This window comes from Ambystoma mexicanum, chromosome 2p (assembly GCF_040938575.1).
Source record: "Ambystoma mexicanum isolate Mex_15411 chromosome 2p, UKY_AmexF1_1, whole genome shotgun sequence".
NCBI lineage: Eukaryota > Metazoa > Chordata > Amphibia > Caudata > Ambystomatidae > Ambystoma > Ambystoma mexicanum.
The window spans coordinates 1,402,216,491-1,402,244,463 of record NC_090923.1 but is presented as its reverse complement, the minus strand read 5'-3'; the positions used below and the strand labels follow the sequence as shown (position 1 = coordinate 1,402,244,463).

General features: G+C 47.0%; 1 protein-coding gene across 30 annotated transcripts in view; it reads left to right on the top strand.

The window, feature by feature from the left end:
* The window catches only part of MAP4 (microtubule associated protein 4), a 2,534,981-nt gene that overhangs the window by 1,665,364 nt on the left and 841,644 nt on the right, over positions 1 to 27,973 (top strand). For all 30 annotated transcript variants that reach the window (XM_069645850.1, XM_069645857.1, XM_069645873.1 and 27 more), the window contains one exon: positions 20,882 to 20,979. In XM_069645850.1, the coding sequence (XP_069501951.1) occupies positions 20,882 to 20,979 (98 nt within the window). The remainder of the gene's footprint in view (positions 1 to 20,881; positions 20,980 to 27,973) is intronic.

The window sequence follows — 27,973 nt, the reverse complement described above, 5'->3', positions numbered from 1 at the left end:
CAAATATTGTTATCATCTACAGAGCGCCTAGCAATACTAACCATCCAGAATCTGACATCTCACTAACAATTACACCCTACCTCAAGGCTAACGCCAAATTCATTATACTAGGCAATATTAACTTAGGTTTTAGTGATATGCAGGACTCCAAAGCTACTGCCCTCCTTTCAGCCCACACGGACATGAACTTCACCCATTTAGTTAACTCACCCACACATGCCAAAGGGAGAATTCTAGATTGGATACTAACCTTAAATGTCCACTTCACTATCAATTCAATCACAGAAATGAACTGGACCGACCACCACCTCATCTGCTTCAACTTGATGAGTAATAAAAAGCTCACCACTCTACCCACCATACTTGATCCTATTGAAACTAGAAACACCCGTAATCTCACAGCTGACAGCATCACCCCTATCCTGCTGGAGGCCCTTTCAGCCCATACCCACACCAACCCACATTGCCTTGCGGCCACCTATCAAAAGTGTCTCAAAACAACTATCAACACCTTAGCCCCAATCATAACCAAAACTCCACGCTTGGCTAAGCGTTCAAACATTTGGTTTAATGAGGAACTGGTGGTACTCTGGTGAAATAAGAGATCGCTGGAACATATACACAGAAAGTCCCTCACGGTTGACTTAGTTGAATCCTTCCAAGAAGCCAACAAACTCTATAAATCGACTCTCAGAGCTCATAAAGCCAATGCTCTGAACACCCGGATAAGCAATGCTACATCAAACTCTAAAGAACTTGTTACTGTTCTTAGAGAATTGGAAAATCCCATCCCACCAACTACCACTATCAATTCCAGTAAAGCCTGGTGTACCACCATACAGGATGCTCTTGCCACAAAAATAAGCATGCTCCAAGACAGAAATCGAGCCAAGAAAACATTCTTGGCCAGCAAAAGTACTCCCCCCCCCCCCCCCCAATTGTGAATGGAGATAGTGATAATGTAGCTATACAATTTAAATTCTCTCAGGTCAGCCAAGACCAGGTACTGGATACCATTTCCACCTTAAAACCATCTAACTGCAAAGAAGACTGCTTCCCTGCTCACCTTGTTAAACTATGCACACCTACGCGAGTTCCTATCATCACTACATTTGTTAATGCATCTTTCAATTCCAATGTTGTCCCTGCCAGCATTAAAGAAGCGTGGGTTACCCCACTCATCAAAAAACCTTCGCTGGACTCTACGCTACCCACAAACCTCCGTCCAATAACTACAGTGCCTTTCTTGCTAAAAATTATAGATAAAATAGCCTACGCTCAAATACAAAACCATCTTGAACAAAACCAATCTGGTTTCCAGCCAAATCATTGTACAGAAACGGCATTATTGGACCTTAAACTCTAGATGGACTCATTAAGAGACTCGGGTAATATCTGTATGCTACTTTTTCTAGACTTGTCTGCCGCAATCGATCTGGTGGACCATGACAAACTATGCATCACATTGACAGAAAACTTCCAATTCTCGCATGATGCTACTCTGTGGGTTAAATCCTTCCTTGCAGAACGCACCTCAAGGGTAACCATTGGGAAGGAATCAGCTGATCCAATATCAGTCCCTATAGGGGTAACGCAAGGCTCATGCCTTTCGCCCACTTTCTAGAACATGTACACCAAGCTGCTATTTGCAGCCTTGGACGCTATGGGTGTCATCTACACGAACTTCGCAGATGACACCTAGATCATCATACCCATCACTGACAACTATGAGCAAGACACTATTACCATAAATAAAATCTATGCCATAATCCAAAACTGTATGGCCACGTACAGTTTGTGCCTGAACGATGAGAAGACAGATTCTCATTGTAGGTTCCCCAGCCAAAATTAAATCTCTCAATGCCGATTATGCAACTATCACCATAGATGAAACACCCGTACCAGTCCTCAAGCAGGTTAAAACCTTGGGTGTCCATTTAGATGCAAATCTAACAATGACGAAACATGTCAACGCTCTCTTCCGCCACTTCCTATATGTCCAAACTTATTGCACTAAGCCGCCAATGCCTGACCCCGCAAAATTGCTTAACTCTTGCCCGTGCACTGATTGTGTCAAAATTGGATTATTGCAATGTACTGTTAGGCTCTTCCAGTGCTAATCTGGCCAGTCTCCAGCTATTACAAACCAAAGCTCTGCGCACAGCCTTGGGCTTAAAAAAATCAGACCATTTATCTAACCCAAGGAGAGAAGCTCACTGGCTGCCCATTATAGCCGGAATCATTTTTAAAACCATATGGTTCACCCACAAATGCATTTCTAAGAAAGCTCCTACCTACCTACCTACCTCAACAAGGCCATTTCCCTTCACAAGGCCACAAGCACACTTAGCTCCAAACCTCTGGAATTCGCTCCCCATTCACTCTAGAATTTAACCTTCACACCAATTTTTTAAGGAGATGCTAAAAACTTGGCTGTTCAATCAATACTAAAACCACTATTCACCATGAAATGTCAGCTTTTACTGAAACGAGAGATTCTAGCACATTGTAACCTGCTGCAATCTCAAATGCATCATAACCTAATGGGTATGTAAAATGACCTTTTCTTCACTGTAACAAGAGATTAAGCTTTACTGTAACCTACGCCGTGATACCCATGGGTTTGGGCGTATAACAAATTCATAAAAGTTCTCACTAATGTATTTCTACCAGTTCTATTCAATGTCCCTGTATGGGACCTCCATCTGGTGTTAAGATTGTTATCATGCATACCTTTTGAGCCTTTACACTCATGCCCATTAAGGCTTTTGACATTAAAAACAGTTTTGCTTATTGCAAGAACGTCAGCTCGCAGGGTAAGTGAGTTGCAGGCCCTTTCCTGTAAACCGCCTCATACAGTTTTCAATAAAGACCAAGTTATTCTCAAGGTGAATCCTTCTTTCTTGCCGAAGGTAGTCTCCAACTTCGACTTGTCGCAAAAAATTACTTTACCAACTTTCTATCCATCTCCCCATCCAGAAAAGGAGGAAGAAAGATTACATAGACTGGACCCAAAAAGGGCTCTCAGTTTTTACATATCCAGAATGGCTAAATTTCACCAAAATTACCAATTATTCATTGGCTATACTGGCACCAAATTGGGTCTAGCCGTTACTAAACAAACCATATCCAGATGGGTCATCCTGGCTATTGGTGAATGCTACAGATTAGCGGGCAAGGACCTGGCCGGAAGGTCTAAGAGCACATTCTACAAGGGGCATGGCAACCTCTGCTGCTCTTCAAAGAGGTGTCTCGATTAAAGACATTTGTTGAGCGTCCACATGTCCCTCTGTCCACACTTTTGTGAGACATTACTGTCTGGATTCATCTTCCAGTCAGGGAGGACCATTTGCAAAAGCGGTCCTTCATTCAGTACATGATTAGAACAAAATTTAATGTGTACTCCCACCACCAAATTATTACTGCTTTGGGAGTCTATCGTAAAATGAGGAATACGTGAGAGAACACAATCCATTCGAAGAACAAGTTACTTACCCCTGGTTACATTTTTTCGATTGGATGTTCCCCCCCCCAGTCTACACCGCCGTACAATGTGTTCTTACACTTTATGCTTTCTTTGAGCCTGAGGTCTGGCACGCCTGGTAATTCCTCTTCAGGAGGGGGAAAATCAGAATTGAAGCCAACAGGCGCTGTATGCGCTACTTATACTGATAATGATGTCGACAGTCGAACGAAGGACCTCGAGGGACATCAACTCGAGGAGACGGCACACAGCGACCCCTGTCGAAAAAAATTCCGAAGCAGCTGGAGATATATTCTCGTAAGGTGAGGAATACGTGGGAGGAACATCCAATCGAAAGGATGTTACCAGGGGCAAGTAACTTGTTCTTCTGTATTGGAACAGAAAGTTTGTGACTCTGAAAATACGCTTGACGTGCATTATAAAGGCATTGAATAATTGAGAGTAGGCATGTCCATCCTGGGAAATCAAATACATACCATTAAACACATGCAAGAAGATGCAGTCAATTACCAGAAGAGGAATGTTGTGCACCTTCTTGGGACTTCAGCCTCCATTCCAGATGATAACTTCATTGAATATGTACAGTTGCTATTTCTGGAGAGCTGTAATGTCTCGGCTGCTACGGAAATATGTTTAGACCATATCCTGAGATCGCGCAGGTACATTTATTTTGGGCAGAAAGATCAAATGGTCTGGCAACTGAAAGAGATAGTCTTTGAAGTTCACAAGATATACCTGTTTTAGAATTTCGCTATTACTACCATACAGATGCATGGTACAATGATGAAAGTAACAGATGACGCAAAGGACCTACTTGGCTTTAATAAATCTCAGGAAGACTAATTACCTGACCATCAGAGAGAAGAATCCGCCGATACTATGTGCGTGAAGAAAATTGTCACATGATGCACAAGAACCTAGATCCTTGAACACGAATAGGGCTGCCTACCTGAAAAAGCTTCACGGAAAAATGGTTAACTGGCACGGATGTGAGTTGATTAACTCAGCTATGTTGTTGCATCTTGTTTCTCACATTTCTTTCCATGGCTAAACATAGAACCTTCTTACCTTCCCTTCTATCTCGATAAGTGCAAACTGTCGGATATGGAAGTTCTTCTTTTCTTTTTGTTTCCATGTCTTCACGATGGGATCGGTAGGGAAGAAAACCCCTAGTGCAGTGTTATTTTTGGACTTCTGCTCTTCATTATCATACATGTTGCTTTTTAAGGCTGCCATAAAACAGCATTACTACATATATCGAATACAGCTCTTTTTGTAGAGTTCACTGGCCAACTTAGTTACTATTGAAATTATGGGTGAAGTTATTGGAACATTTCGGATTCAAATGAAAAGAATCCACCATTTTCTTTTGTTTTCCTTGTATCTTAGTAGGTTTAAAAAAAAAGATATTTCACCTTTGTGAATTACTTGTGGATTCTGGATGGGTGGGGATGCATTTCCTCTTTTAACTTTCTGCATAGACTGGGGTTTACAATTTGGTTGTGGAGGATCTCACTAAGGCGAAGGGTTGCTTGCACGGTCACATTAAGTATTGTATTGTTAGTGTTTTTATGTCTTTCTCCAAGTGGTCTCCATAAAAGTGGATACATTAAATGTCAAAGTTTATGCTCCTTAGTTAAGAGCAGCTGTCCTTGCTAGATTATGAACTTGGGCATGGAAGTTGACGCTTTCATAGGAGACACACTCCCTGTGTCAAGACAAATGGAGACTTTGTAACTATTTCCAATACGCCACTTTGCATCCTCTGAATTCAAAAGGCGATGAGTGGTAATCCTTTTGGGTGCTTATTTTCTGTTTAGGAAACAGGCGCTTTATAAGGACAGTGATGGCAGGATGCTTGTTCTAACGAGCCAGATGTGAGCCCAATTACATTTGAAATGGTCTATGATCCAAATGAGGGTTAGGAAGTCTTATATGAGCAAATATATCCAGATATTGCTAATTTCGCTAAAAAGGGAAATCTTGCTAAAATGGGTTTGAATATGATAATGAGCTTTAGATTGGTCAGGTAGTACATTTGTGGCTAATAGGTCCTGTCTGCTTAGCCTAGATGATGTTATAGCTATTAGTGCTCTACATGATATATGGCAGATATCGCAGCCTGCAGTGAGGGATTGTATGCATTTTTTGGCATTTCAAAAAACATATGAAAGATTATTTTACTTAAGCTTAAAGCTTTATCTCAGTAATCCAGGAGAGGCCAAACACTTATATTAGACAATGCACCATTCGCAATTAAGCTAGTTGTCTTCTATATACCATTTTTGACATGTCCACCTTCCAGACCAAATAAGTATTTACTGTGAGACCCCCCTTCTTACGGGAGGATATTGATTGCAAAATTAAGGAATACTTGGATCATAATTCTAGGGGGACATCTCTTGTTTGATTGTATGGGAAGCATGTAAGGCTGTAATTGGGAGATTTTATAGCATTAGGAGTGGCACATAAAACGGAGTCTGATGAATTACGTTTTGGACTAAAAGCAGAGGAATGCAAATTAAATAAAGCACTTAAGAAAACGTGCATAGAGACATAGAGAACATATCGTCAGTTGTCATGAAGGGGATGGGGGGGTGTTGAAAGCCCTTCCGTTAGATGAGGCAAATTCAGCAGTCCTATCGCTTAAAGGAACAGTGTGCTCAAAAATGTTATGTTCTTAAAAGATGGGCAATTAAAAAAAATGTATACTAAACATCTTTTTAATTAAATTTCCTATGTAAAATGTTACACAAATAATGTTTAAACCCCTTTGTATCAAGCACTAGGAGGCGTCCATTTTGTGAAATAGACGAGCCTCATGTGCTTGTTAATCTCTGCCCTGTGGCACTAATGAAGCAAAAGCCGCTGTAATAAAAGCTACCGGCAGGTGGCTTTTGCTTCATTAGTGCTGGAGAGCAGAGAAGTGCTTTTATAAATACAAGGGTGTTGTATTTATGATTACCGTGGTTAGAAAACCATGGGAATCATAAATACAACAACGTTGTATTTATAATTGCAGTTGCTTTTGCTTTGAGTCTCCTGGGCTCCCCTGGCTCGGAGGAGCCCGGGAGACTAAAAACAAAAGCCAGCGTAATCATAAATACAACTCGGCTGTTTTTATGATTGAAGTGGTTTTCTTTCTATGTTTCCCAGGCTCTCCCGGATCGGGGGAGCTCGGGAAACTAAAAAGAAAACCACGGCATTTAGAAGTACAACAACATTGTATTTCTAAATGTGGGTGCTTTCGTTTTGGGTCTCCCGGGCTTCCCCGGCTCGGAGGAGCCAGAGAGACTCAAAACGAAAGCAGCTGCAGTCTTAAATACAATGCAGTTGTATTTATAATTGCAGTGGTTTTCTTTTTAAGTTTCCCGAGCTTGATTATTTTTTGACCGACTTAGTTTGTTTGTTCGTTCGTACGTACGTACGTACGTACGTACGTACGACCGTCGGTCGACTACCGGCAGCAGGGATCCGTTGTCGGCGAAGATCATCTTACATTGCGCATCTTCTCGTTTAAGATTTTTCGAAAAGGCTGATACTTGGGCCTGCTTCTCGCCTTCCATCATGTCCGAAGAGAAGAGGGGTCTCTTCAAGATATGCGTGAAATGTGGACTAATTAATGTCGAAGAAGACGGGAAAGGACCGTTACAGCAGGTTGGCAGTGTGGTTCAAGTTGGTGGAAGGCCTCTGACGCGGCCTCCCTACATGATCATGCCTCATCCAGTACAGCCAGTCTCGTGAGCGAACTCCTTCTGGAAAGAGGACAAAGTCCTTTAAGGACGCCCTTGCATAGGGGGGGGGCAAAAGTAGGCTAAACACCACACCACACTACAGATCTCGCAGGGTTAGCCATGGATGTGGTCTCAGTTCAGGAAGGACATGTTCACTGTCGCCGTCTACATCTACTGCCAGCCTAGGGGTGCTCCTTTCATGAAGAAGTCCTTGACCCCATTAAAGCTCCAATTGGTGTCCTCAGACAAGGCTACAAAGGAGAAGTCCTCGGGTGGCTCCTCTCGCCCCCTGTCAACAACCTTGTCTGCAACCAAGATGACTGTCGAAGACAGCTTCATCGTCCAGGGCATCTACTTTGTTGACCATCATGTCGACGAGGGCACCGGAATCTACCTCTATGACGACTCAGTTGATGACCATCATGACTTCGTCGAAAGGGGATTTGGCAACAACGGTGGTCTCTATGACCATGCCATCTACCCCGCGTGTGGCCTTGTCTCCACGGCGTATGGCTTTGGCTGTGAAAGTCGTGGCACCCATCATCGCCTCACTCCTAAAGGATTCGGGTAAGGCCGAGGAGCGGCTACCACCCGCTTAGACTATCTCAAGGCTGGGGGGAGTGTTGTTACACCATTTAGGCGATGGTCATTGTTTTATAAGAAAAGGTTCTGTGGTTCAATACAACGCTCCGCCTCACTGAAGTCAGCCAATTCTGCCTGTACAAGTATTAGCGGTCTAGTCTTTCCACGTCCTCAACGAACGTCGGATGCAAGTCATGTGATCCCTTTAAAGCAGAAGCGGGGCTCTCTTCGTTGCGTCGCTACTGTTTTCAGAGACGCTCCGTAAGTTCGCATCTAGGGAGAATCAGTTTCCTCTAACCTTCTTTCTCCTTTTTTCTTTCTTCTTATACTAACCACTCTATTTTGTACCATAGAGCATCTTTTCAGTGCCATTTCCCTGCGATTCGCCTAAGTTCGCCCGTATTTCCGGGTCTGCCGAATCCAGCCTCCTCTCCTTCTTTCAGTCCCCGATCGGGCGAACTCTTGATCCTCCTCCCGCCTAACACAGTGAGTTGTCTCTTCCCCTTCCTCTGTTCCTACTTTATTCCATTTCCTGCACTTACTCACCTCCCATTACAGGATCCCCCGGAGCAATTGGGAGATTTATTCCAGACGGGTTCCCTTTCCAGGTATTTTCTTCGCTCCATGTAGAGTCTTTCCTGGTACTGGAATTCCCGTAAGATCTTTCTCCTTTCTTTCCATCTCAAACACTCCATCTCTTATCAATCACACACTCACCAATCATTCTTCTTACCCTTTAGAGTCCCGGCTTCCCACACAACCGAGAATTCACAACAGAAGGCATCCATCGACCCGAGAGGCACTCGTCTAGATCGTCCAGGGTTTTCTTCCCCAGAGGGTTTCCCTGGGGCTCGTGCTCCTTTCACCGTGGGCTGTTCGATTGCGGTGTGGGGGCAGGGTCCTCAGGGGGTCTCTTACTTCTGCCGTTGCTGCTTCAGGATCACCAACCCAACCAGGTTAGTGCATGAATTGCAATATTCAGTTGAGCTGGTCTTTGCTCATTACGTAATAAGTGTCCCTGACGAGTCCAAGAGATCCTGCGAAGGAGCCTGTTGTGAGGGATTAGTAATGTGGGCGGACAACTGTTTGTTGATTTACCAACATTTGCCATTTTATTAAAGAGGATTGCCCTGCCTAACCATAGCTAAGGGAATACACATAACATAGAATAACTGGCCATCAAACTAAGCAACAAATACACAAAGAAAATATATGGCAATGACACATCACATGAACAACATTCACACTATCTGAATAAACTTGTAGTATCCTGGGTGATTTCCCTTCCCGAGGATGCAAAGTCAGATACGTTAGTGTTCAACCAACGAAACACATGTCAATGAAAAAGTTTAACCAAAGTTCCAATAGCAAATCTCTTCTTTTTGGTGAAATATCCACTTTCCACTGCCTCCAAATAGCACAAATAATAAATCGGGCCACACCGCTTTGTCCCTTTTCTCAAGAAGATTTTCCATAGTTAAAAAAAGAAATGGAATATCTACTAATACCAGTGTTATACAGTTCTTGGATAACAATTTGTATTCTCTTGGTTACAGTTTTGAAGTTCACAATGATATCTTTGTCAGAATAACTTCCCAGTGTAACTTTAACGGCTTCATTTCTACTTGACAATGTTTTATTGGTCAGGATGACTTCGTAGTACTACTGCTTCAACTTTCACTTTAATACTGCTTCAGTTACTATGAGAACAATCGCCTTTGTCTCGGTACTCATTGTGGTTTGGATTACTACAATACTACATCCACTGACAATCAGATATACCACTACTGCTTCAGTATTTTGGACTACTACCACAGCTTCAGGGATTTGTACTTTTACACAGGCTTTGACAAGATATACTTCAAAGTACTTCAACAACTTCAAGTAGGCAAGGCATTTTTCCTCTGGATAACTCTCTCCAGAAGGGGGAACCTCTTTGCTTTTCGTCTGTCTGCCACAACAATAATAACCTGTGTTTGCCTTGGAGACTCACTTCTCTGTCTTCCACAGTCTCTGGCACTACAGGGTGTGTCAACTTTAAAATAGTCTTTACAAGCAGCCAGTCTCCCTTTTCCAACTTTATCTGCACCTTCCTGACAGTGATTAGCCCAAGTAATTACCCAAAAGCCTTGGTGCCTCTCTCTTGGCTTAAGGCAATATGTGCAAACTTGTATATTATGCCAATCCACTGTTTTCACCTCCAGAGTACAGTTGGATTGCTTCTCAACTCTAGTTTCAGTGGGAATAAGGGGAAACTCTTGGCTTTGGCAATGCTGGCCGTCTTCTTCAATTGTTATACACTTTAACCTTTTTAAAAAATGAAAGATAGGTTGTGTTTGAATAAAGTCTGCCTTTGAAGTTCAGGATTAGGCGCACACCACCACTTCTTGATATAGTTTTCAGGGTTTAAAGATTGGTAATTAATTGTATTCTGTGTGAAAGTAAAGAATAGAGTTCAGGTCTCCTTTGGGAATAACAATTAGGCACACATGACCATTCTCTGATGTAGTTTTCACAAGTTAAAGATTGTAACTCTTGTATTGTGAATGTTAGGTATTTGGCAATGGTACCAGTAACGTTCCATTAGGGACACACAACCACTTCTTTAAGCAATCATTTTCTTAAAATAGCAGAACAATGGATTTTGGTCACTTTAGCTTCTCAAGTGAGTAAAAGGCTTTACCTTTATACACGAGGGATACATTCCCATTTTTCAAAGTATTTTAGAAGCAACAAACAAATTCTAATCGCTTAAGGTATTACGCAAGTTCACAGGGAGCTGAATACTGTTACCGTCAAGGATTGCGCAATTTGTTAGAAAACTCTGCTTCACTCACCGGCTTCTTAAACAATTGCTCTGTGGGTTGCACTGCTTTACCGACTTCTGCCACAACTTCTACTACTTCTGGCTCACTGAGGACCCATACCCTTCTACTGCAAAGGTGTCTCTAGTCCGGCCACACTGTTTTCAAGCTCCTTTCACTCCCGAAACCCTGGCTGGATAATTAATTCTTGCTTCAGTCAACTGCATGTCTGCTGCTCTGCAACCACGAGAATCAGCCTCACAGGTGAAAAGACTTCTCTCCTGCACGACATAGGAATCTTTACACTGTGCACTTCTACACGAGCTCTGATGATGTGAACTTGCCGGAGGACTACTACTCGGACCACGGGAAGGGTCGTGGTAAAGTGTCCTTGGACGCTGAATGGCTATCTAGCCCAAAGAGGCGCTTCAGCCCAGAGCCAATGCTGACTGTCCCTCTCACGCGTCAGCCAGCTCCCAGGGGCATTTCTGACATCCTTGCGACCCTGCACACTTTGGTATCAGAGATCTAACTGAGGCTACTTGCTACTCCTGTGCCTGTTCCAACCCAGAGTACCAGAAGGCCTCCAGCCAGGAGCCCTTCCAGGCCAAAGTGTAAATCAAAGGACCTGTCTGGCCCGAGACGTCAGGCCACACCGCCGGCCTTTGATCCCTGTAGTGGAGGAGCATTGCCACTGGTCTGGATACAGGCTCTATGGCATCTCATACCGATGAGTCCGATGACTATGTCCTGGCAGTCGTAGGAACCCCTGGGTGCCAACGTGCCCACTAGGGCCTCACCACTGCATGAGGTCTGCTCTTTTCATGCTATGATCTCGATTGCCTCCGCTCTCTTCAACTTGGTGCCGAAGGCATTTTAGACTCTGAGATTGGGGTTTAAGAAGTGCCAAGATTGTGGGGCGAAGATGCCCCTTACGGACTCCAATCGGGTGTGTCTGTGGTGTCTCGGTTTCTCTCACGCTACCTTCGACTTTAAGGCCTGCCTATCGATGACAACGAAAGCCATGAAAGAACGAAGTGGAATATTAGCAGCAGGTAGGTCAAAATCCCATTCTTCAGACGAGTCGAGAAATATTTCTTCCCATCGTAAAAAGACGAATAGATCGAGATCACGCAGTGGTTCTCATGACTGTTCATCTTCACGACGTTCGAGGAAAAGGCATCATAGGTCGCTGTCTTCGTTGTTGAGTTATTCCCCAGAACGGGTTAAATGCCCGACGAAATCAGCTTCTCCAGCCTTGAGGAAGAAATCATTGGCACCGATGGCGTCGAAAGACTCATCGGACCATAACAAGTCCTCGACGCCAAAAGCATTGAAGCCCTCGACATCGACTGTCGAAGATTTTGGCACCAACATTGACGCCATCAAGGATCGCAGAAAAGGTCTTTACACCATGACCAAGAAAGGACTTCTTTGAGTCACTTTCTTCGATTAATGAAGAAGCAGAAAATTTTTCAGATGATTCACAACTTTTTGGTCTTCAGTATTGCACACCTGGGGGTTCCTTAGCCTTTGATCTCGGAGGAATCGAGGATAAAAAATATACAGGAGACCCTTCAAAATGCAAGTGGACTAGATACGTTCCAGGGTTAGAGTTTAGGATACCGGACCCTACTGAACATGCTGAAGGGTCTTCTAGACATTTACTGTCCATGCTGGTAGAATTTATGGGGTGGAAAAGAACCACACCAATATATGAACAGGATTATCAGACTGAAATCCTAGATAAAGGACCCCAGGAGGATCCTATTCTTCCTTTTCATGTGGCATTGCAAAGGAGAGTGAGTACAAATTGAAAGATGCCAAAATTGATTCCAGCAGTGAATACAAATTTACATCAAAATACAGGGCGTCGAGCAGTGATGCCACTTAATTAACATTAGCACCCCACTCTTGAAAGTTTAATGGTACAAGTTGCCACATCAACCTCTAAACAGAATGCATACCCAACTATTCACCCAGACAGAGATGGCAAGCTTTAGCACACTTGGGCCAAGAAAGTTTTCTCTGCAGGAAGTATGGCCCTAAAGTTAGCAAATGCTATGTGCACGTTGCCCAGATTCACTCATACTCCTATGTCCCGTCCTTTATTGTATAGGGCGTCCCTCGCTAGGGATGGGAGACGGAACCCTTTTCACCAGAAAAATGAATTTACCCTTTAAATTTAGATGCGCGCTCGGATGCGGCCCTGGGATCATGCGCGACTCTCATGCCTATGCCCACCGGTGCCACTCCCCAGTCCTCTTTTCCATGTCGACAGGAACGTACTGCTTTCACCAGCACTCCTGGGTTAGGCCTCTGGCCTAGTAATTCCACGCGCTCCTCCCCGGAGAAGTACTTTTGTCTTCTTTTTTTCTTGTCTTTATTCAGATATCTCTGTCCTCTGACACCATGCTCCTCCCCCATGCATGTCGACGTCGGCAGGCTTCAGCAGGTGTCCAGCCTGCATGGGGCTCTTCCCTACGTCTGACTCCCATGCTCTTTGCCTCCGCTGCCTCAGCCCAACCACGGCTGGGCGGGTTGTACAGTGTGTGACGTGCTTACACCATGCTCTCAGAAGAACAGGCTAGCTCAGTGGAGGAAGCTCTTCGTAAGGTCGCCTCCAGAGGACTTGAATGAATTTGTCAGGCACAAGTCCAGGCCCAAGGTAGGGGCACTGTTTTCATATGCACCCCACAAGGGTGACTCCTTCCCCAGGAAGCGGCCGAGCGGGATGGACCTATCGGGTTCTAGCACCAGTGCAGGTTCTGAGGCTGATTCAGCTACAGGCCTCCAGGCCGAGGGGTCGCAAGATCCTACCGTGACGCTGCTGAGGGACCGCAAGGTTCTATTACTGGGTTTCCACCCAAGGGGCTACACCCAAGTACCGGACAGATGTCTGAGGGGGTGCCTGCACCCAGCACTATCGGCGACTCAGCCGAGGGCACTGAGCCTACCAGGCCCGTCCTGAGGTGCAGGGTAGGCCTCAACCTTCACTGCCAAGAGTCCAGGAAGAGGACGGGCCCAGTGCAGCAAGCACCGCGACTTAGGCACGTGGCATGCAACCTGACAAAATGTCACTGTGCGAAAACAAAATGGTGGCCTGTCCGACACACCCCCCTTTGGGGGAACAGGTAAGGGGAACGAGTTTCCAGGTGTGACCCGTCTTCGCCGGGCACGTGGCCTACTGCATACCCTTCAGCGTCACAGGGCAGATACACCCCTCACACAGCAAGACAGAGTGTGCCCAGGTCTCTGTACCCTCATGGCCTGCCGCCCATCCCCGCAGCACCAAAAGCTCCACTGGCGTGTGAGGACAGTTTTTTGGGAAAAGTACTGACGCTTATGAGGCATCCACAGATGGGCATCATCCTCAAAGATGTGATCCAGGACATGCCTCTAGCACCCACAGCCACTCTGCCCTTGGTTCCAGTGCCTCCGGTTTCTATGCTGCCCCAGCTGCCCATGCCAGTTCCTACTACACCGGCCCCCATGCCTCCAGTAATCCCGGAAGCTCCCCATCAGCCGCCGCAGCAGCTGCCGGCTCCCAGCACTCCTCCAGCTGCACCTGACCAGCAGCACACGTTGGTGGACACCAATGAGGAGGAGGATCCCGACACACCTTCGTCAGCCAAGGCATTTCATGAGCGGCTCGCGGGCCTAGCAGAATACTTGGGGCTTCTACAGCATGAGGGTGAACAACCAGAGGCAGGGGTCTTGGTGGAGGTCCTCACTCTACGCCCCATGGCTAGAACAGGGATTCCAATGCAAAAGGACATGGTGGCACTGGCCAAAAAAGGATTGCTTAAACCTCATTTGGCGCAACCTATCAACGGGCGTCTTGACGCCAAGTATAGGCAGATGGAGGGGGGATCCACTCTTGCCTGTCGGCACATCCTCAGCCACACGCCTCCGTGATTACTGCAGCCTCAATCTACTCCAAGCCACAAACGTCCTTGGCTACATCAGCCTCTGCACTCCTGGGTAAGGAGGAGAAGATCCTGGAAGCATACAGAAAGAAAATCTATTCCACCGCTTCGCTTCATCTTTGTCAGTCCAATATGGACACTAAGGCTCTAGCGGGAAATAGCTGACTTCCTTACGGAACTTCCGGTACAGATTCAGGCGTTCTCCAATGTGGGACTGGCGGAAACCAAAATTGTTGCAATGGAGTTCACGGTGGCTCATATTGACACCTCAGGTCGTGTCATCTGCATTGCTACGGACATGAGAAGAACGGCCTGGCTACGGGCGACCAAGTTCAACCCTATGTCCATGAGCGCATACTGGACCTTCCATTAGAGGGTGGCGATCTGTTCCATTCCATTACGGAGGAGGAACTTGATAAAAAGCACAGTTCCTAGACTGCCAAATCCTTATCCATCCTCACAAAGTCCACCCCTAAAGCCTACAGCCAAACGCACCAGCATTCTGACAAGGGTCGATCCTTAGGAGGGTTCTAGGGCTTCCAGGAAAGACGGTCCAGGCAGCCGACCGATCTCCGAGCCAGCACCGCCACAAGCCGCACAAGGCAGTGCAGAAGGGCTTTTTCCAGTCCCCCTCCTCAGCCCCAGCCTCAGACGGAAAAAAGGCATGACATGCTAATCCGGATCCACGAGTCTCTGGTGGGGGTAAGGCTTGCCCTTCACTCCCATCGCTGGCGTGCAAGGTTTGAGTGAGGACCCCTGAATACTATCCATAGTGTCCACAGGCTTCCACCTACCTCTACCTCCTTCTCCTCCCCGCTGATATCATAGATTGGGACAGCAACTCTGTTGGCGGAAATTCGCTCACTCTTAGCCAGTCAGGTAGTGAAGCAAGTCCCAGCCTCCCAGCGTGGTCTGGGTTTCTATTCACAGATTTTTGCCATACATAAGAACCACCAGGCGGGCCTGAGAGTTGTGTTGGACTTTTCCATCCTGAACCTTGCCCTTTCTCTTCAAAAGTTCAAGATGGTTACCCCAGCGCTTATTGCAGAGACATTGTGCATGGGAGACTGGATGTGCTCCCTGGATCTGAAAGATGCGTACTTACACGTCCCCATCTGGCAACCCCATCGGTCCTTCCTGAGGTTCAGGATAATGGGTTTCCATTTCCAATACAAGGTTCTACCCTTTGGCCTCAATTCGGCTCGCAGATCTTTACGAGACTGATGAACGCAGTGGCAGCCCTTCTCAGGCCCCAAGGTCACCACGCCTATCCATAGCTAGATGACATACAAGCTCTGAGAGAATCACAGCCATGAAGGGGGCCACGGGGCATTTCCTCAGTAGTGACCTTGGCGTGGTGGTACCAACATGGCGGCATGTCTCCTGGCAGTGCCACACACGAGGCTCAAAATGATAGTTGCCCTTCCCAGTTTCCATGAGTCAGGACAAGGGTTCCCAGGCGGAGCTGGTCAGCATCCCACCTCGTCTCCACCAGGACCTAGTCTGGTGGACCACAGACTACAACTTGCGAATAGGCAGACCGTTTTGGCAACCAGCACCGCAGGTTACCATCACCACAGATTCATCCCTGGAAGAGTGGGGAGCCACCCTGGACAGCCACAGTGTCCATGGAGTTTGGTCTCTTCAGGAGCGGGAGGGCCACATCAACTGGCTCGAGTTGATGGCCATCTGGCTCGCTATCAAAGCCTTCCTTCTGATGATCAGTGGGAAGACGATCCTCATTCAAACGGACAGCTCCATCAACAAGCAGGGTGGCACCAGATCTCCTCCCCTCTGCACTCTAGCAATCAACATTTGGGAGTGGGCTCTGGTAAACAACATGCACTTTGCAGCAAATTCACCTCCCGGGGGACTCCAACCTTGAGGCAGACAGGCTCAGTAGGCTGGGTGCGGACAGCTACGAATGGCAGTTGAACTAACAGGTCCTTCAGGAGATCTTCAACAGATGGGGTCATCCTCAGATGGATCTCTTTGCCACCTGATGCAACAGGAGGTGTCCCCAGTTTGCGTCCGGGCTGGGGCTCTCTGGGCGACGCGATGCAACAACATGAACACATATGCCTTCCCTCCCACTCCCCTGGTGCACAGGGTGACCTGAAAGATCAGGGAAGCCCGGTATCTCCGTATCATCCTGATGCTCCATGGTGGGCCGCGAGGCCATCATTCTCGTAACTACTCAGTCTGTCGGAGCAGGCCCCGGTGCACCTTCCGCTGGGCCCAGCTCACCTACTCTCACAGCCGGGTGGCACGGTCAACCACCCCGCCCCCAGAAGTTAACCCTTGCAGTGTGGTTCCTGAACAGGTCCCACTAAGACATCTACATCTGTCACATGCTAACCTAGGCGTTATACAAGGCGCTAGGAGTGATACTACCCCAGAAGCCAGTACAAAAGCAAGTGGACTAGGTTTTGCCACGGGGCTGAATTAAAGGAGGTCGATCCATTGACCTGTACGTTGGAAAACGTCCTATCCTTCTCTGCACACCTCGCACTCTCTGGGGTGCAGGTGGACACATGTTGCACCTATCTGGTGGCAGTCTGAACTTACTGGAACTCAGAGGAGGTAGTATTTTCATCCTCTAATCCAGTGGTTAAGACACCTGGCTGGCCTCTCCAGGCTCTACCTGTCTATCAAGAAGCCGCTTTTGGGCATTCATGGACATCTGGGTAGTCACCATTAAGATAGCCCTCGTGTTGGGACTTAAATCAAATCTGCACGCACGGTCAGTGAAAAAGAGGCACGTGTGGCTTCAGAGCCTTATACTACTTTTCATAAGGACAAGGTGATGCTTAGAACTCACCCTGCATCCTTACCTAAGGTGCTCTCCTCTTTTCACCTGAATGAGGAGATAGTGTTACCTATGTTCTTCCTGGACCCTAAGGGCGACGCTCAGAGGGTTCTGCACTGTCTAGAAGTCAGGCGCACTCTAAAATTCTACCTGGACAGAACCAAGAGCTTCTTCAAATCCGATGCTCTCTTTGTCACATTCGGTGAGTCAAAGCCCTCCATAGCAAGGTAGATGGTTAAGGTCATTTAGGAGGCCTACGAGGGGCAGCACAAGCCTCTCCCGGAAAATATGCATGCCCACGCTATCAGAGGCCAAGGCTACAGCGGTTGCGTTCCAGAGGCACGTCCGGCAAGGCGGCTAAATGGGCTACGCCCTCGGCCTTCTGCAAGTACTGCTGCTTGGATGCCAGCTCCAAGTCAGACGTGGCATTTGGAGAGGGAGCGTTAAGGAATGGAGGGGCAGCTCTCCACCCTGCGGCTACATTGAGTTATAATCGCCCATAAAGTATGGAGGAAAGGGGACTGGATGTAGGAGTAATTATAAGTTACTCACCGTAGTGACTAACATACTCCTAGTCCATAGTTCCCTTTCCTTCATATGTCCCACTATCCTCCCCCCTAATAAAATTAGTGTCATTAGGCAATGGTAATATTGTTGATGCGTCAAAGGGGACAGAGGAGTGGCGCTGTGGGCGGAGTCATGTGCTGCCAGGGCCGTGTCCGGCGCATCTAAATTTAAAGGGGAAGTTGATTTTTCTGGTGAAAAAGGTTCTGTCTCCCATCTCTAGTGAGGGACGCAGTCTCCCGTCCCTAGCAAGGGACACCCAATACAGTATGCAGGAAAGGGCACTATGGACTAGGAGTATGTTAGTTACTACTGTGAGTAACTTAAAATTACTATTTTGGAATGTGTAGCAATGGCGGCTGATCATATCCCTGAAGGGGCTGAAAGAGACAGATTTTTAAATATAGTCATGGATGAGAAAGATGCAATGTGCGAATCTCTCCAGACAGGTCTCGACACTGCTGACGGCATCAGCAGGTCCATGGCGGCTAATACAGATATGCACAGATTTGCCTGGTTAAAGTCCAGTTTTGCTCCCGATAAGCAATCCAGATTGCCCAACATGCCCTTTGATGGCGCACATTTATTTGGTAACAAGGCTGACAAGAGTCTGGAGAAATTGCAGACCTCTAAAGCAGCAGCAGCAGCAGCAAAGTCCCTTGGTGCTGCTATTAGACAGACATAAAACCGCCCCACTGGCACACCTTGGAGGGAAAGGTCCATTCGCTTTTACTCCTCAGTTGGAAGGGGGAGAGGACTGTCCAATCAAAAAGGTCAGTAAAGATTTCCCTGTGGTGGACGGGGAAGAGGTGCTAGAACCGTTCAGGCAGCAGCTGCTTTACCATCAACCACGGCTCCAGTCACCTCAAAACCTCTCTGAGGTCTGAGTACACAAGACCCCGGAGGGTCTCAGAGCTCATTCAACGAGGGGCATGGTTACCTCCTCTGCATTACAGGGGGATGTCGCAATTAGAGATATTTAAGCGGCAGCCACATGGTCGTCTGTACACGCTTTTACCAAACACTATAATCTGGACTCTTCCTCAAGCCTGGAAGGTTTATTTGGAAAAAGGCAGTGCTAAATTCTGTGCACACAGACCTATGAAGGAACTTTTTGAAGAAAATTCTGACTCCCTCCTCCAGGAATACATACACTGCTTTGGGAGTTTCTCATAAAATGAGAAATACGTGGGAGGACACAGTCCACTCGAAGAACAAGTTACTTCCCCATGGTAATCTTATTTCGATTGGATGTTCCTCCCACCTATTGCTCATCACCCCTCCCAACCTGCCCTGCAGTAGAACTTTCCATATGATTGCAGTCTTCGCTCTTTACGGAGAAGTAACTGTCGGTGTGGGATATCCTATACATGCTTTAAAAATGGAACTGAAGCCGACGGTCGCTGCGCACGCTTTATACCATCAATGGTGTCGACATCGAGACAGAGGCGTGCGAGGGACATCGAGTCAACCGACATCGATGCACAGCGCCCTCTGCTGGAATTATTTTTCCAAAGCAGCTGAAGCGGAATATGGAAATATAAGAGGAATATGTCGGTTGTACATCCAGTCGAAAGAACGTTACTATGGGTAAGTAACTTGTTCTTCTGTGATGTCATTAGAGGTCAAGGGTCGTGTGATGTCACTTCTGCTACCCCTGGCAGTATGGTGAAATGGCATCCCTGCTCTGGGCACTTGTGGAATGAATTTAGGGTGGGTAGAGGGGGTGGGGGAGTTTGATTTTCCTTGTTTATGGGATTCTACCCAATCATCGACATGTTTTATCAGGATTGTTGCATTTGAAGTATATACAGAGTGCTTAATCTTTGTCTATAAAAAAAACAATAAAAGTATCTGAATACAAAAAAGAAATGGAAAGAAAGAAAGTAGAACCCCTATTGTACAGTTAACTATGAAAGCTGCCCTTACTAATGACTTTTCTTGGACAAAGTTCTGCCACTTGCAGAAATTGCCCGCATGGACACGTATGCTGCAGCATCCCCGAACATATCCCTGATTTCCACAGAAATGCAATCAGCTATACAGTAGTCCTTGTATTAGTCTCCACTGTGCTGCTTCTCTTCTGTTGCACGTCGGCCACAGGGAAAGAGCAAGTATCTGCCAAATTCCTGGTAGTGTTTGAATGTGCCAGACACAAACATGCATACAAAGCTTGAACATTTCCATAGTTTATTCTACATTTCCAATGCTAAAATGGTTCGAAATCTAAACCTGTGTCTACAGTTTCAGGCCCTTAAAGCCCCATCTCTGCAAATATACTTACTGAACGCCGTTGGGTGGGTGGCTGACTCAGGTTTTCCAACCATGTGGCCTCAGTTGACCAATGCACATGTTGGTAGCATGCCCAAGACTGCATATGCACAGAGGAACTGGCAGACTGAAAGGGGAAGTGTGCTCTTGGTGGCCCTTTGTTTATTGTGCACATAGTGATTGTTATATCCTAGATATTAGTTGTTTTAAAAGCTTTTTTTATTGGAAAGTAGAACCTTGCAACATTATGCTCTTAGTTGCTCTCTAGTACAAGTAAATCTTTACCGGTACCGTTCAGTTTTGCAACATTCTGAGTTATTTTCTCATTTAGTAGTCTGTAAAATAAATATCAACCCACACTATCAACTACATTATATCATAAAATCTGAGTTTTGTGCCTCTATAAAACCTGTGCCCCTGAACTTTATATAGCATTGATGTACTCTGGACCTTTTAACACCCATATAATATGCAGCTCGGGTGCATTAGTCCACATGTAATTAAAATTCAGACCCTAATTAAAGTCTGGGCTTTGCCACTTTTCTGAGGTAGCCCTTAAACAAGTGTGTGAACTCGCCATTGTTTGTTTTGCAAAAATGTCCTGCTTGCATGGCTTAAAAACATCTAACCATCCTCTCGTATTCCAGTATTGTATTGTTGCTCTTTGAGCAGTACAATTGATTGTTCCTGTTTCTTCCATTCAGTAAATTTAGAGGCATCGTCTTCAGCTGAGGCCATTGCCGGAAGTATCACTGCACCACCTAGCAAGGAGCTCCCACCAAGTCCAGAAAAGAAAGTTAAGGTATGTGATCTGTTGCTTTTTAAATGGCTTTCCTGGTCATATAGCTTTGGCAGATTGTGTGTCCGTTTGTCCCTGTTGCTTTCCACTTGAATGTGAGAATTTGGTTTCCTGAGCTTGTTGACGCTGGATGAGATGACTATATAACATCACATTGTGGAAGATCCGCCTTCACCCAGAATCAGCACAGAACACTTTTGGTTAAGTCCTCATCTCTTCTTGGCAAAAAAGTTTATGTAATTATGCTGTGGTATGTGTCCCAGGCAAATTTCTAGTACCATTTGAGATCAGGAACGACACCCATAGATGCAGTATAATAGAATTGCCAGTTGTTCATCTAGCTCACAAGATATTTTCTTTTATTCTGCCTTCTTGTAGTTAAATCGCTCAGACACTACAAGAGACTTTAGTAAAGTTCCTCAAGGTCTAAACTCCTTGAGGTTTTAAAAAAACCTTTTTTTTCTCAACTAGAATTGTTTTAAAAGTTGTTCTGGATCCTCAGGCGCATCAAATTTAATTGACAACATTAAACAATGGGTTTTTGATAAAGGGAATAATGTACAGGAACCAGATACATGACACTTTCCATGCAGCAGAAGAACGCATATCCCAGATTTTAAAGGGAATTATTTGGACAGCAGTTCTTGAAAAGCCTTAGTAAAGTAGGTCACCTGCTAATAGTTCTTAAATATTGGTCTAGTATTCAAATATTGGTACTCGCATGTCTCTTGTTTTTATAACTCCAGTGCAGCTTTAAAGGCATGTCAGAGATCTGCCCCTTTGAAGGTCTTTTAGCATTGCATTCTAGAAATATGTTCCATGACCTGCAAGTATAATTACTTTATTCACTCATGCATTGTCCTCTCTCGCGTTATTGCCTCATAGTGAGGTTCCTTTTTTTGTCATTTTTAGTGTGTCAATGCAATGCCGATTGGCAAAGGTAGCAGAAGGTGATGAAAGAGAACCTATGGGTCACAATAAATGTAACAAACTGTTCATGAAACCTCTGAACTTATTTTAAATAAAAACGCTGCAACCCTCATTTTATTTTTTATTTGAGGAAGGACAGTTTTTGAGTCACTTGACTCTTGTGGCGTTTTATGAAAAACAACTGTCAGAATTCTCCAAAAGTAAATGTCCCACTAGTATGCTAATTCACCAGAGTGATGCAGGCATTGCCAGAATTTTCTGTTCATGGAACGGACCCATGGTACTTCCAATCACTATCTGAAAAGGAAGAGAAACTGTGGCCTCATTTTGTAATTCATCAAGTGTTTTTTAATCTTGGTAGACAAATCTTGGTGTGGACTCTGGAATCATTATAACGGGCATTTGATGAGTACCCATATATTCTTTGCAGATTTGTATGTATGGTCTCTCCAACCAGTCAGGCTTGTCAGTGGCTTCATCGAAGATCTTTAGACTCCCAGTTTTACTGTACAACATTCCAACAAATTCTGGTACCTCACAAAATGAGATCTGGAAATTTCAGCAGGTCTCTGTTAAATTAATAGAATTGTGCAGTACTGTCTGCATGAGTCATATTTTACATACCACAATTTAGTGCACTCCCAACTCCTTAAAGCTACTCTAATCCTACAATGCCTGGAGCAAGATGAGGCAGTTTCCTTCTCTGCCATGTAGAACATGTACCTTCAGGCTCTTGTGATACAATGCTGAAAACCATTTTCTTGTTATTTTATTTTTAAACAACGTTAAATTCTGCAAGCTCAGAGAAGTACATTTTTAGCTGGACCTGCTCACCTTCAGCAAAAATATTTGAGTAAACTCAATTTATTTTAGTTTTTACGTACTATGAAAATCACTAAATGCAGTGAGTAGTGCAATGAGAAGAACTTAATTAAATTTGACTGCAGCTGCAAAATAGATATTCACCAAAGGATGTAAATAATACCCAGCATTGATTTTGCCAAGGTTGCTTTTAGTTTTTTTAGACGACAGCTAAGGTCAGCAGGAGAATTAATTTGATGCATATAGATTAACATGTACCCTTTGAGTTTCATTATCAAATTCCCATAGAAATGACATCCTTCCAATAATGATAACATGTACCATATGACTTGTAACTGGTAGAAAGCCACCTATGAAAGAAGTCCTCTAAATTTAAAGCCCCTTGGAGGATTGAAAAATAGGCTGGAATGTCTCTGTGCTTGGTTTTTGGGCACCTGTTTTTGGGTTTGCTCAGGTGTTCCTACCATTGACTATCCCTAGATAGTGAGCTGTCTTCACACCCACATATTGCATTGTATATGAGATCAGGTGATCCCCAGCTAACCCACCAATACTGCATCTTGCAGGATATAACAGCCGACCTGAAAGGCAGATGGCCTTCCAGAGAGAACATGCTTTTTAAATGTGCACAGGGCATAAAGAAAATGCAGCCCAGTCTGGAACTTGACAGTGACTACTTATTTTTAAAACATCTTTTCAGAGAGGGTTCCATTTAACCTTTTTCATGGTGGTTTGTACTTGAATTGGGAAAGAAAAAAGGCTGTTAAGTAATCATTTCAGGGCCAAGCATACTTCAAGCAGGCCGCAGGTAGGTAAACTGGCTTCAAAATAAACGGCAGCAGCATTTTTCCATTTACACATTTTCCACATTTCCTTATTTGAACTTTCCATTAACAAAACAAAAATGTACAACCATAAGTGGCACATTTCCTGAGGAACAGCAGGTTTCATAATGGTAGGCTCTAAACCACCAGTCAGATGTTGGTTTTAATTATCTACCATTTAGAGTTGATACCATTTTAATTGTTGATATTTACAAACCTAACTCTGTCAACTCTTATATTTAAATTATTCATTTTCGCAATATAATCTAAAACCAGGGGTTTTATATGCTTGGATCCAATAATTATGAAGACTACAAAAAGTGTTACTCTTACGTCCCGTCCCCTTTCCTCCATACTGTATGGGCGGCCCTCGCGAGGGACGGGAGACGGAACCTTTTTCACCAGTAAAAAATCTTCTTCCACTTTAAATTTAGAGACGCGCAGGGTCGGGCTCCCGGGATCATGCGCTCGCTTTACTACATCCACTGGTGCCGCTCCTTAGTCCCCTTTTCCGTGTCAACGGGAACGGGCCAAATTCACCAGCGCTCCTGGATTTGGCTTCGGCTATGTAATACCATGCGTTCTTCACCGGATATTCTTGTATCTGTGTTTTTCTTTTCAATTAGGTACTTGGTCCTTCAATGCCACGCTCCTTCTCGGCGTGTCCAACCTACAAGGGGCTCTTCCCTACACCCGAGCCCCATGCCCTTTGCCTCTGCTGCCTTGGCCCCGACCATGGCTGGGAAGGTTGTTCCGCATGCAACGCATTGACTCCACAGGCACTGAAGAAAAGGCTAGCTAGGTGGAGTGAGCTCTTCCTGAAGTCACCTCCGGAGGACCTAAAGGACTTTGTCAAGCATTGCTCGAAGCCGATGGGAAGGCCTCTTTTCACCATCGCACCCCGTAAAGGCGACTCCTTCTCAAGGAAGCACTCGACCAGGAGGGACTGTTTGGGTTCTAGCACCAGCACACCTACCGAGGCTAGTCTAGCTACCAGCCTCACGGCCGAGGGGGTTTCTGGATCCTTCCGGGGTCAGTGCTAAGGGACCGCAAGGTTCTTTTACCGGAGTTACTCCTGAGAGGCAACACCCTAGTACCGGCATCATGTCCGAGGGGGCGCCTTCACAGAGCACTACCGGCAGCTCTGCCGAGGGGCAATACACCTTCCAGGTCATGACCTGAGGTGTGGGATAGGCCTTTTGTTCCAACACTAAGCGTCTTGGACTGGGCTGGTTCCAGCAAGCCAGGCACCATGACTTCGGAACGTGGCACGCAGCTCGACAAAATGGCTGCCGCGCCAGACAAGATGGCCGCTCGTCCGATAACCCCTCTTGCTGAGCGGTTGGAGGAAAGAGTCTCAAGGTGGGACTGGTGTCAACCAGGTGCGTGGCCTACAGTTTATCCATCAGCAGTGCAGGGCAGGTTTCCCCTGCACCGCAGGCAGAGTATGCCCCGGCCTCAGTTTCCCGTAGCCACTCCGTCAATATCACCTGCCACCTCTACAGCCTCCAAAGACAGGTTCTTTGAAAGGTTCCTAGGGACATGCTCCCCCAGGTCACCCCACCAGCACCCATAGTCATTCCTCCTATAACTCAGGTGCCACAGGTCCCAGTGCATCCACCGCTGCCCCAGCCGGCTCCCCTGCCTCCCACATTACAGGCGGCTCCTCAACAGCCCCCTCAACAGCCACTGGCTCCGATATCCACACCGCAGCCCACAGTACCCACCACATCTGGCACTGACGAGGAGGACGACCCTGACACGCCATCTTCGGCCAGGGCCTTCCACAAAAGCCTTGCAGATTTGGCAGAATATTTGGGCCTTCCTCAGCTCGAGGTAGAGCAGCCCGAGGAGGGGGTCTTGGCAGAAAGCCTCACCCTAAGACCCCCTTCCAGAACTGGGATCCCTATGCAGAAAGATGTTGTGGCCCTGACCAAGAAGGGGTGGCTCAAGCCGCAGTCGGCCCAACCTGTCAATCAGCGCCTCGATGCAAAGTATAGGCAGATGAAGGTGGATACACTCTGACTTTCGGCACATCCTCAACCGCACTCTTCTGTGATTTCTGCGGTGTCACTTTACTGTAAGCCTCACCGTCCTCGGCCACATCGTCCTCGACGCTGCTAGGCAAGGAGAAGATCATCTTGGAGGCGTACAGGGAAAAAGCTGTTCTCCCAACTCCTCCTTGCCCCTGCATCAAGCCAACGCTGTTAACCAAGGGCTCTGGCAGGAAATTGCGTACTTCCTCCCGGACATTCTGGCGCAGAGCCAAGTGCGCTTCAAGGCGGGCCTAGGAGAATCCAGGCTGGTAGCGCATGACATCAGGGAATCCGCCGTGGCGCGTCGATACCTCTGGCCGGGCCATCTGCATCACCAAGGACATGAGAAGGTCTGCCTGGCTGCGGGCTACTAAGTTTGACCCCAACGTCCAGGAGCACATATTGGACCTTCATTCCAGGGTAGTGACCCCTTTAACTCCACCATGGAGGAATAATTAGATAAAAAGAACAGCTCAAAAATGGCGAAGTCTTTATTCTTATGAAGGCCACTCTGAAGGCCTTCGCCCAGTCACAGCAACTCTCTGACAAGGGGCGGGCCTTTGGCGGGTTCTGGGGCTTTCAAGAACAAAGGTCCAGGCAACCTGACCATTCTCCGAATCAGCACTGGAATAAACAACAAATGCGGGTGGGGGCAAGGGCTTTTTCAAATCCCCCTCCTCCACAACAGCCTCAGAGGTAAAGAAGGCATGACACGCCCCTTCAGCTCCACGTGTCTCCGGTGGGGGGCAGGCTTGCCTTTCACATGCAATTTTGGTGCCAGAATTTTACAGACCCCTGGATCCTCTCTGTAGTTTCCACGGGGTAGCACCTACTGGTACCTTCCTCTCCTCCCTCCTCCCTCCTCCCCTCCCACAGATTGGGACAGCAACGCTGTTGGCATAGATCAGGTCACTCCTCGAGAAGCCAGGCTGTGGAAGAAGTTCTAACCTCCCAGCGAGGCTTGGGCTTTTTTTCCAGGATTTTTGCCATACAGAAGAAGATCCAGGTTGGCCTGAGAGTTGTGTTGGACCTTTCCAACCTCAGTCTCTCCCTTCCTCTGCATGGTTACAGCAGCACTTATTGCGGCAACACTGGACAGGGGAGACTGGATGTGCTCCCTGGATCTGAAGGACGCTCACCTACACGTCCCGATTCCTCGAACGCATCGTTCCTTACTGTGGTTCAGGACCATGGGCTGCCATTTCCAATACAAGCTACTACCCTTTGGCCTCAACTCAGCCCCCAGGGTTTTTACAAGGTTGATGAATGCAGTGGCAGCCGTCCTCAGGGCCCAGGGCCACCATGTCTACCCATACCTGGATGACTGGCTCGTATGGGCTATATCTCCGGAGGCGGTTCACTATACCTCCTACGCACTGATGAATACACTCCACAACTGGGGGTTCAATATCAATGTCAAGAAGCACACGCAGACCCTGACCTTCCGGGGCCTCATCTGGGACACAAGCTCAGAGTCTTTCCCTCGGAGGACAAGATGGCGGCCATCAAGAAAGCCACCTCTCGGGGGCGTGGCCAGCGAGCACGGGATGAGGACGTGATTCCTCGGAGCTCCCGCGGCCGTCAGCCAAATCCTGGAAAATATCCTGTAATTTGGGCACCACAACGGCGGAAACTATATCCAGGCGCAGCGGAGCCTTGGGCGCTTGGGTCGTCATAATACCGACCCGAACCGCAGCTCCAGTCGGGAGCAATTGGTCCGAGAAGCCCGAGACGCCGGCAACGGACAAGATGGCCGCCGGAACGGCGACCTAGAAGAGGACGCGTAATACGGCGCCAACTGCAGGAGGCAGACACCCTGCCCCGCTGGGGCCTGGAGCAGCCGCGCGGAACCATAGAGGAGGACGGAGAGCGGAGGGGAGAGACGAGCTCGTGGACTCCTGCCGGGCGGAACGAATCACACGAGCGGGAGCCGCCTGCGACTGGGAAGGTAGGCGGTCCCCATTGCTGGCGGCCACACCACGCCGTGTGCTTCCGAGCGCACACGAATCCGACCCCCCGCAGCCCCCGCGGATGCGTTTGACCGCTGGAGCGGCAGACACCCTGCCCAGCTGGAGAGCGAAGGGGGGACACGAACCCGTGGAGACGGCCCCGCTCCTAGAGACCACATCCTCCTGTGTGTTTTCGGGCGTACATGGGCCCGGCCCCCGCGGGAACGCTGTCTCGCCGGAGGCAGACCGGACTCCGTACCCCGCCCCGCGTGATAGAGCTGGTGGAAATCTGAGACCCTGGGGATCGGATTGGAGAGAGCGGCACTGAGGCGCTGGAGACGACGCACCAAACCAACATAGTGTCCATCATTAAACACTATATGAGCAGCGACTGGAGTGCCTGTATACCTGAGGTGACCTGAGGCTTAGCGCTTGG